Source organism: Caenorhabditis briggsae, assembly GCF_000004555.2.
Source record: "Caenorhabditis briggsae complete genome, chrII, whole genome shotgun sequence".
Classification (NCBI taxonomy): Eukaryota; Metazoa; Nematoda; class Chromadorea; order Rhabditida; family Rhabditidae; genus Caenorhabditis; species Caenorhabditis briggsae.
This window is the reverse complement of record NC_013486.2, coordinates 8651269-8661971: the sequence shown is the minus strand read 5'-3', so window position 1 is coordinate 8661971 and position 10703 is coordinate 8651269. Positions and strand designations below refer to the sequence as shown.

The following is a 10703-nucleotide window of genomic DNA, read 5'->3' as shown; positions in this document are numbered from 1 at the left end:
ATGGTAGCGTTCTTTAACTTTGACTTTCTTGTCGGTCTTTATTTTCGAGAATAAAAGGGAAACTGTCCGAAACATTTAAAGGATTAGCTGGAATTACTTCAATTGCAAATGCGGGAATTACTTTTAACAGAAAAATAGCTTTCAAAGAATCTCAAAACACAATTTTTGTAAAAACAAAATATCAGCTTAATGTTTCAGATTTTCAGAATACCAAAATTTGATTTTTCCGACATCTGAGAATTCCTAGATCCAAAAACTTCATGGTCCATAAGAAGAAACCACTCCAACAGAATAACCTCATACAAACCGTTTGAAAAAAGATACCGAAACAAAAACCAAACTGTTTGTTCACTTGTTCATTTACGATGAAATACCAATCTGTATTATCGGTGACCGCGGGATTAACCCAAAAAAAATAGTAACGAAAACCAAGAAGAAGAGTATGAGTGTGTGGTTGAATTGACACGAAAAAATAAACCGGCAAACTGGCTTATCTATTTTGAACATCTCGTGTTTCTTCCTCAATTCGGTTCTTCGGAATACCACAACAATACAAATTACTGTATTCAATAGAGAGGGAGGGGAAAGTTGCGAGAAAAAGGGAAATCGGAAAGAGAAGATAATTGGAAAATTAGGTGCGAGACTTTCCAGGATTGGCAGGGAATTTGATGATGGAAAGTGAATTTAGGTCGGGAAAGAAATGCAAGGGAAAAAGGATATTATTGGCTTGATATCATTTCGAGAAGTGATAAGAGAAAATGAAAATATTCGGAAAAAGATAATCTTAGATTGGAAATGAAGATGGGAGGAAGCATGGGCGTTGAAAAGAAATAGATACGGAATTATGCGGTTAGAAGGGAAGAAGAACTGTCCATGTATGTGTTCGTTTTTACACTACATTCATAATATGTATATACAAACTTGTATTACAGAGAGAAAATAGGAAAAGAGGAGATAGTGTCAATGTACAGCGAGGTTTTAGTTTTCATGTTAATTAGCCGGTTTACCTAGCGGGTGGGATTCGACAGATATAATTCACAATTGCCACCAATTAATCAAACATCAAAGTTTTTTTTGAAGGGGGCAGGAACCTTTTTTGAAAAAAGGGAATAGATGATTGATGAAAGGGAACTGGATAATACAGCTGTTTGGACGATTGATCTTAATTATATTGAATGTGTTTGAAGTTCAGTGAAAATTCAAGTTTATTTTCCAATTTTATTTGAAATATTACCGGGTAAATTGTCGAGAAAAATTGAACAAACATCAATTATTTGAATTTTAGCATAAAAACATTACTAGTTTCACAAATTGAAAAATTGAGTCTATGCGAAACCCCTCTCGATTCTTTGAACTAAATTTTCCGTAATCACTCTAATAGAGATTCTAACTTGTAGTTATAAGCCAATTTATCTCGGTTCATATGAAATATATGGAAAGGTTGTCAACTGATAAATTCCTAATCACAGTATCACCAATATTTAATCAGTGGCCTCATTTTTGATATCTCTTATACGGATCGAGATAATTATGCTCAAACGTGACAGTGTGAGGACCCTTCTATTACAGGTTTTACGATATTTCAGAATCACAGTCCTATCCTTACTCGATATATGTCTCATAGTCATTTAATTCGATGAAATTTCTAGAAATTCGAGATCTAAAACTCATCAGAGAGTAGACGACCTGATCATAATCTAAGTATTTATCTTGAATATATCTAACTATTGGAAATTTTTAGAAAATAAAAGTTTCTTATTTTAAAACAGTTGTACGAGAAAGGTTTTTTGAAGTTTCATAGTTTTGAATTTTGAACAGAGATCCCAGGAGTTCAGACCCCAAGAGACTGTTCATTTCTTTGGCCAAAGGGAAAATTGAAAAAATGGAAACGTCCACTTTATGACTCAAACCGAACATCGGGTCATTTCGCCCAACACATAAAACTTCAACAGAATAAAAATCCATCTATGACCGCAGAAAAATTCAAGCCAAGTTTAGATAGATGACTCATGTTCTTCTCTTCCACACCTGCTGTTCGCGCAAAATTTTGATAAGGAACAGAGACGCAGAGACGGGACAAAAAGGCATCCCGCCGAGAAATGATAGACATGAAATAGAAGAAGAAAGTTGTGGGTGGATGAGTGAACAGACATCTGGGATCAGGAAAAGAAAAAAACAAGAGAAATCGAGTTCAGAGTTGAAACAAAATCAATAATTTCAACTACAAGAGGTCCCGTTTCTCCGCGCGGTCAACCGCGGTGTAAAACTCGTTGTAAGTGATGGATCCATCCGAGGGGGAGGTCCACTCCCGTTCTTTTGTTTTGTGGCAAGAGCTCTTTGGAGCAAACAATTCAAGAAGTAATGGAGATGGTCGGAGGAAGACAAGAGAAGAAGTGATTGTTGAATAAAGAATGGAGGCGTATTTGCACTTTTTGAATAGGTAATGGGTGGGAACGATGGTCAAGTAGGTGGGAAATGCCATGAATCAGAAATCAGTGAGAAGGTTGATTGCTTTGAAAATTCAGATGGTAATATTTGAAGCAGGAGTGAGGGCAAGAAGTTAGGAATTTCGAAAAAATATTTGAGCTTAGCATTCCAAATCTTTTCGGAATGGGTGAAGATACAGTACCGTGCAATAAGATATACAATTCGTGTTTTTCAACTGTAACTTTCTTCAAAATAGAGCTGAAGCGTCAAACTTTTTTGTGAAATATAGCAAGTCTCCCAAGAAAAATGAAACAAAAACACTCTCAACTTGAAAAATAAAAGAAAAAATTTTAGTTTAAAAAATTCACTTTTTGAAAAACTTCGGATTTTCGGGTCATTTTTTAAAAAATCTGGGAAAAATAGAAAACGGTGATGAATGTGAAATATAACATTTTGAACATTATAAAAGAGACTTTGACCGACTTTTAAGCAAATCATGAATCATTGAAGTACAATTCCGTGTATGGAACGGCTGCTCGAAATGTCAACTAGAGGTTTCCGGCTTCTGGGCTTTTCCAACTATCGTTGTCCAATTTCAAGTTGTCAATGTTTGGTTATTTTTATTTTTTTATTATTTTTCAGATGTTTTTCTACAATATATTCTTATTTATCACTCAAAAGATGTTTCTTTCTGCTCCAAAAAATGATTTTATAAATTGAGAGGCAAGCAAAAACAAGTATGAGGGTTACTTTTATTCATCGTGTCAGAGTCGGCTGCTGGAATTTGATACTTTTTTCAATAGATGTCAATAATACAGTTCCGTTAAACCCTATAAAACATGATGTTGAAAAACACGAATTGTATATCTTATTGCATGGTACTGTAGTTGTTGAAATTTCTTCTGAAAATTTTGAGAGGTACACTTTTCTGATATGAAATTCTGAAATTCTAGGAACCAGAACATTTCAAAATTATGAGTTCTAACCATTTCCTAAATTTTTTAGCTATCGAAATTTGACGTTCTGAAATTCCGAAGTGATAAGAAGATTCTAAAAATTTTGAAGTGAGAATTCTTTGACGGCATTGAACTATCTCTCAATTCCAATATTCCAGTTTTTCAGAACATTAAATCTGGGAACCTCAGAATCTCAACAGTTTATATTTTTCAGTTTCTGGGTCTCCGAAAAATAGAACTTCAAAGTCAAAACTTCAAAAACTGAAAACCTCCAAATCTCAGAAAAAATCTGGATTTCAAATTCTCAAAAATTTCAGAATTTCAGAGTCTTCGAATGTCCGAACCTCAGACTGTCCTTCCAAATATGTCAGCAACTTTCTGAATCTGTGAATATGGTAATCCCTAATTTCATAATCCCACTTTTTCCTACAGGTTTTCCTGATCCAGAAACTATAATCCCTATTTTATTGTTCCCTTTATTTTCCAGTTCATCCATTTCCTCCTATATGAGAGATCGCTACCTATGTATCCTCTTTTATCTATTTTCATCCATCTCCATGCATTTCCAAGTCATCACCTTCTTCCCGTGTCAGTCCTTCCTCCCACATTAAACAAACGCGCTCTACCGCACATTCCAAATTTTCGTCAGTTTTTTCATCGACTTTCATCGTATTTTTTGGCTTAAAAATGGTTTGTCTACCATGTATTTTCCTGCCAATTATGATGGCGATTTACATGAAATTCATCATGCCATATGTGTACAGGTTTGTTATTTATCAAAAGTTTCAACAGAAAAAAAACAAAGAAAGTTTTCAGATTCCTTCCAGAGCGATGGGTCCACTTCCTTGACCCGATTCTCTATCCAACGTGTCCAATGAAGATTCCAGAGCAGGAGAAAAAGGAAGAAGAAGAGGAAAAGGGTAATTTTTATTCTCAAATTAAAACAAATCTTCAAATTTATTCAGATTTTATCGATGGAAAAATTAGAAAAAAAACCATTTAAATTGTAATTCCAGAGAAATCATGCTGCTCCACTGAAGCAGAAAACACAACGGAAGTCACAACGGAAACGAAAAAAGATCAATAATTTACATATTCTTCAAGATTCTGTGATTTTTTCTCACTTTTTCTAAATATTGAATATTTCGATTGGAGTCAACGCAATTTTCTCGCCATTCTCGTTGTAAATAAAGTGATTTGTATTGACAGTTGTGGAGAAATACCAGGAGTTATGATTTCCGTATCGGATGAAGTAGAATCTGGAAATTTTATGAAAAGGAATAAATTACGAAGTGGAGGAAGAAATTATGCTAGAAAATCGATTTAAAAATTGCTTACCCATTCGATGGAACAGTATATTTCCACGAGTCAACTTGCGAGAGAGCAGGTCTCTCGCAGCCGACAGTCATCTCACGCCATGAATTCATATCTCTCTGAAAATTAAAAAATTCAGAATCAAGAAACATAATTGAGCTACCGTATCATCCTCGCTATGAAACATGAAATAGTGGAAAGAGCTCTCATTATGAAGGAAGAATTCAATTTCCTGTCCCTTCTTCCATTCGAATTTTTGAACGACATACTTTCCAGCTGGAACACTAATAGCTACCAGATTGACTTTCTCTTTTTCCTCTTTCTTATTGGTTTTTGGGAATGGGGCAGATGGAAGAGACGTCTTCCGAGGGAGTTCACCTCCCAAATCGGAAGGAAGGAAACTTTTATCGACGTGCTTCTGAATTGCGTCGATTGCCGACTCCGAAGTGATCACAATTTTTTCCTTATAATCATCCGGAAGGAAAGGAGAGCATGCAGAATGGAGCACATTCACAAATGATGGAGCATTTACTATTATAATCTTCTGAAGGAGTTGTGGATAATGATCGAAAAGTGTTCCCCACATGATACGGTAGGGTCCAGTGAGAACTGAGATAAGTTTAGTGCTAAATGAGATTCCATCCAAATCCATCACAAACAATCCGCCACTTTGACGTCCCGTTTTTCGTTCCGCCGCTACCACTTTTTGATGGACACTCTCCATCATCTTCAGCTTGATTTGCATGAACTTGTGCATCTATAGGGATTAGAAGAATTGACAAGTCTTCTGGAGAAGAGCGACTTACCAAAACATTGTCCACCAATCCACTTATATCAATCTTCCCAGTTCTTTCGAACATCAAAACTTTGTTATCATCGGGATGATTTTGTCCAATCACATCAATTGGGACATACTTGTTCAGTTCATCTTCTTCTAGTTCGACTTTTTCAACAAATGAATTCAGGTCGATAGTCTTGCGAATGTTCAGATGACGTTTGAGAGCCTGTAAAAACATTTTCATCTTTTGAAAAGTTCTTGAAAAGATTTCGACCACGGCAGGACTCGAACCTACAATCCCCAGATCCGAAGTCTGGTGCCTTATCCATTAGGCCACGCGGCCATATTTTATCTAGTCTCATAGTTTGAACTTTATTTACAGGATAAATGACTTATCAACTAACCTTTGCTGCCTCTTCCTCATCATTTCCATAGGCTACCAACCACCTGTAGACGTTGAATTCATGAGCACAGTAGTCTCGTCACGACCATCAATAGAATCAATGATACGTAGAATTGCCTCCTTTTCTGTGGGACTTGGAGACATTTCGACTTCTTCTTTTTGGAGGAAGAAGTGCAAACTGAATTCTTCTACATACACACCGACAACGATGGATCCAGATTGGGATCTGTACACCCGTGTAAATCGGAAAAGAAGAAAATGAGATTTGGAATCCTGATAGGATGAACACATCGCTCTACCGGAATAGTTTATGTATTCAGTGGAGCTAATTTGCATATAACCATTTATTTTTTTCCCCTCTCTATTTCAAATCGAAGTTTGACCTTCGGTGGTGATTTATCTAACGAGTCTTCTGCCAGTGCATAAGAGTACACATGGCTCTTCTTTCTAAATTTTATTGCTCCTAACATTTGGTTGATGCTTTCTCAACATATCTCATCGATGCCTTTTCGATTTTTCTTATTCTTCTCGCACCGATCACCACCACATATATAAACTATAAAATGCGTTGAAACTGGTGTGAAATTGAGAGATGACGAAGAAGAAGAAGACGAGGACGATTTGACGATGTTATTTTGCAACCGAGTGTCATTTTGACACAGACGCAGACTAGCATACACCCAAAACTCTCTCCCTATAACACCGTGTCCATCCGAAGAGGCCGGTTACGATATTTGCGCCCCCATCCTCCGCTTTTTGCCTCCCTGTCTTCTTCCCCCCACTATTCTTCATCCGCCTGTGTCTCTTTTTTCCTATTCTTTTCCGTCATTTTCGAGTACTCTTTTCTCTTTTGCGTGTTGCATGTGTATGTATTCCGAACAGTTTGATTGGAGCTTTTTCGTAATGTCCAATTCAAGTTGGAGTCTGTTCAAGTTTTGAGCTAAATTTTTACTGTATGTGCATTTTGTCGTAAATCATGAGACATTGTGTGCATGCACCAGAGGCGCCTTTTCAACATTATCAAGCCGCGAAAAAATATTTTTCGCTATTTTTTGGAGATTTTCAAAGATTTTCAGAACTTTTTTCTTTTTTTCCTCAAATTTTCAATTTTCTAGTCATTTTCCTACAAAAATTCAAAAATCCTTCCGATATGAATCCAAAATTTTGTGTTAAAGTGAGAAATATGGTTTTTCTTGCCGTTTCCTCTCCGTATAATAAGGTTTCCACTAACTTTCCCTTTCTCATTATTTTAATATAAATTTCTAGGTTTTTTTTTCAAACTTTAAAAAATTCTAATTAAATATTAGTTTTAAAAAGCTGACCTTCCTTCTCTCCCTAACGAGGTTCAAATTTATTTTCTTCCGTCCGGTTGTATATGAAATATAATCCGCCCAATCGCAATTAGTGTGACATTTGGCACACCATTCGGCGCCGGCATTATCACAGAAATTCGACAGCAGTGTGCCGTGCACACGTCCTCTTCTTCAAAGTCGCCTGGCTTCGGTCCGTTCGTGGTGGTCACTCTCTGGGTACTCCTCATATTGCACATACACTGTTCACTGGTTCCCCCCGTCACTCCAACAACACAACAGCACATTTCAATTGCATTGGTCATCGAAGGCTTGGGAAGAAGGGGAAGGCCCTGGGCGAGCGCACTCTCTGGTGTCTCCTCACGGCCATCGCTCTTCCCAATTACCCTCTTTAAATCTTCACTGATCTTCCTTCTCGTAGAAAAGCACATAGCAAGTCTGTCTCTAGTACTTGAGCGATTATTTTATTCCATTTTTTTTGTTACCACTAGATTTCGTAACTCTCATAACTGGAACTACTTCTGTTTCGAAATTTTCCAGTTTTTATTCAAGCTCAATATCATAAAAGACCTACAAAATTGTATGGAATTTGACACATTCCAGCATAACTGCTGATAATACATTTTCCTTTTTTCCTTATCATTCGATTAAACGTTCAACTTGTAGTTCTTCAGGAATTATGCGTTGTCCAACAGGTCAGTGCGTTGCTCATTTCGAGGTCACCCTTGCTCTTTTTCCAGATCAATGATTTTATTGCCAGTTTGAACTTTAACGATTCAAATTGTCTTGTTAATCGATCGATCTTCATCTAAAGGCATATCATTTTGTCCGTCGGAAAGCTCATTGGCTTGTCGTGTTGAGCCCCCGCTTTGTCCCTTAATTTGTCCCCACCCTTTCGAAAAGCTCGTCTTATTCTCAAGCATGGAAGCCATTTGGGGTGGGTCTGGGAGAATATTTCCCATCCTTTTTTCGAGAGATTTAGTGTTTTTGTCCTTGATTCACCGTGTTATTTATCTCCTTCTCCCGATCTTACTAGGCCCTCCATTTGTAAAAAAGGAAGACGAGAGAGACATATGAAGGCTCGGAGGTGCGAAATAAAACGCCCCCTGAAGATTGATTTCGCAAGAACTTCTTCTTTTTCTCTTTTGTCTGTAGTACTCCTCAATCTTCTGATTCATTTTCTCACTTCGGACGCCTTCTCTTGCGGTCAATATTTTTTGGTGTGGCTAGACGGCGCCTAGTCGTCATCTTGATATTGTTTCTGAATCGATACTTTCTTGTACCGAGTGTGAGTTGCTTATCGTTTCTTCGGCCGTCTCAGTTCCTCCAGTTCACTCAATACCGGCAAGTGTTTTGTTTCGATGCGATCGTTTCTCTCTTCCTTTTTTATCGTTGTGTTGGTTCCTACCGGTTTCGTGTGCCCCATTTCTCAACCCGCAAAGAGTCCCCAACGTTCACTTCTCCGAAATCGAGCCTAATTTCCGTTTGGTTTAATCGAGGAAAGAGCTCTCCGAGAAGACGATGGCGGTGACTGCGAGAGAGAAATGAAGCGAAAACATGAGTAAAACATTCAGTTGGTCAGTTGCAGCAACATCGGGTTTTATGGTTTTTACGAAGGCCCACATTCACTTCGAGATGGCTCGCAAACAAGTTTTTGCGGGCTTCTTTTTCTTTTTCGTAATGGGGGTTAGACCGGCAGGATTATATTCAACTTGTTCTCATTTTCTAGATCGACCCTTTGTTATTAGCAAGACCAATCATGATTTTGAATTTTTTTCTTTGCTTTTCCCACTAAAAATCTCACCTGCCTCCAAACTCAGGCATCAAATGGGGCGGAAGTAGATGTCGTCTTCTGTGCGAGCACGACAATTTTTCAGTCAAAAAGGTTGTTTTTATTCTGTTTGCTTTTTCCTTTTTCTGGAACATTTTTCTTCTTGTCCCCGAAAGTTGTTTCGTCAAAAGTAGTTTCCTCCTCCTTTGGAACACCAAAACGGCGCATTTCCTCTTTTCTCCATACATGTGGATGGCCGGGCCGTTTAGGACAACTTTTCGAAGATTGTATTTTTCGAATGTGCCAAAATATTTATAATGGCACAAATATTAATCCAAATGCATACAACCATCCGAAAAAGTCAATTTAATTGAATTTTTAGCAAAAAAATCAAACTTCATTAAGCCAAGGATGAAACTTTTTTTCTAATTACGACTTCAAAACAGTTTTTGTCGAAAGTATCGGCTTCTAGTGTGGATTTTCCTTCACTAAGAAGATAACCCATCTTGAAAAATGATGATTCGCTCTAAAATTTCAAATTTTCAAAAAGCAAATTACACATGGCCGGCCATGTGTAATTTTTTCCGGCCCGGCCCGCGGGCCGGCCATCTTTTCCACAAGTATGATTTTCTCTCCACTCTCTGTGGAGCCGTTTGCACATTTAAAATTGCATTATCATGGTTTTGAATCGAAGTGGAATTTTGGGAATTCCCTGAGCCCCCTTTCCTTTCCTTTTCTTTCTATTCTTAGCGATATATAGATGTGGTGTATAAAATGGAACGGCATAAGCTGACTGCTCAATGGGCTCTCTCCTTGCGACACCACTAACCCTCTTGAAATATGGCCTCATTCCGTCCTGCCCCTCTCATTCTGTCCTTGGTCCGTCCCCAGTCTCAAAACCGATGGACGTCGTTGACTTTACATTTCATCTCTTTTTCCCCATTCTCTCCATTTCTACCTTTTCGTTCAATGTGGCAGCACAAAAAACACTAAAAGGAGACAACACTGCAAATCATAATAAATGCAAAGCAGTAGATTTTTCGGCCTTCAGTCTTTTTTCCAACCACTCAATATTGAATGTCAGAACGAAATGGGCTTGCTGGTCGTAGAAGATTCGTCTTCCTTTTTTTCACCTAACCCAAGTGTTTCCTCCCCTATTTGCTCTCTTGCTCTTTTTCGGCCAGTTGGGTTTTAACTTTCGACTCTTTTAGAAAACCCTTCAATAATATAACTCTTGAGTTTTATTCAAGTTGATTTGATCCCTTGAAATCCTTCATTTCATATGATTTACAAAGAGAAAAGTGATTATAAAAAAGTATCGAAAAAGCGACGCTTTCTCGAGTGCAAATATTTGACGGATTCCCAGTCGGCAATCAGTTGGCATTTAGTTTGTTTGAAATAGGTTCATGCCGGCCCAGTCGGAAAGAATTTAGTTATCAAAGATGATAAAGTTGATGAAAAGTTGATTCCATTTTTTCTAGAAAGAGAAACGCCGGTTGTCGTGGCTGGAGGTCCCACAACGACAACTACCGTAACCTAAAACTGTATTTTTCCCGGATTTCTCCTTTCGATTTTCGTGTGTTTTCAGTCAATTTTTTCACTCTGAAAAAAATGTATTTTCGACTTGTCATGGGAAAATTTACAGAAATTTCGACGAATATCATGATATATATAAGTGAAAAACGAAAAAATAAATACAGTAATGGGGTTATTCAGGGAGTCGACAAAAAAGGAAAAAAACTCC

At 37.5% G+C, this 10703-nt stretch overlaps 3 protein-coding genes and 1 non-coding gene across 4 annotated transcripts; 1 reads left to right on the top strand and 3 right to left on the bottom strand.

Annotated features, from left to right (window-relative positions):
• Window positions 1-2221: 2221 nt before the first annotated feature.
• Window positions 2222-2482, bottom strand: CBG25601 (the record flags this gene model as incomplete). The annotated part of the gene is made up of 1 exon (XM_045242416.1): window positions 2222-2482. The coding sequence occupies one exon, from the start codon at window positions 2480-2482 to the stop codon at window positions 2222-2224; it is 261 nt and encodes an 86-aa protein (XP_045098137.1).
• Window positions 2483-4070: 1588 nt separating this feature from the next.
• On the top strand, window positions 4071-4470 carry CBG02799 (the record flags this gene model as incomplete). Its single annotated transcript, XM_002630993.1, has 3 exons — window positions 4071-4147; window positions 4200-4303; window positions 4400-4470. The coding sequence occupies 3 exons, from the start codon at window positions 4071-4073 to the stop codon at window positions 4468-4470; spliced, it is 252 nt and encodes an 83-aa protein (XP_002631039.1).
• A 42-nt stretch (window positions 4471-4512) lies between these two features.
• CBG02800 lies at window positions 4513-6841 on the bottom strand (the record flags this gene model as incomplete). The annotated part of the gene is made up of 6 exons (XM_045242415.1): window positions 4513-4642; window positions 4722-4816; window positions 4861-5454; window positions 5504-5701; window positions 5880-5922; window positions 6831-6841. 6 exons carry the CDS (start codon window positions 6839-6841, stop codon window positions 4513-4515), a joined length of 1071 nt encoding a protein of 356 aa, XP_045092204.1.
• On the bottom strand, window positions 5746-5818 carry CBG28755. The gene has a single exon. It is a non-coding gene (tRNA).
• Window positions 6842-10703: the final 3862 nt, after the last annotated feature.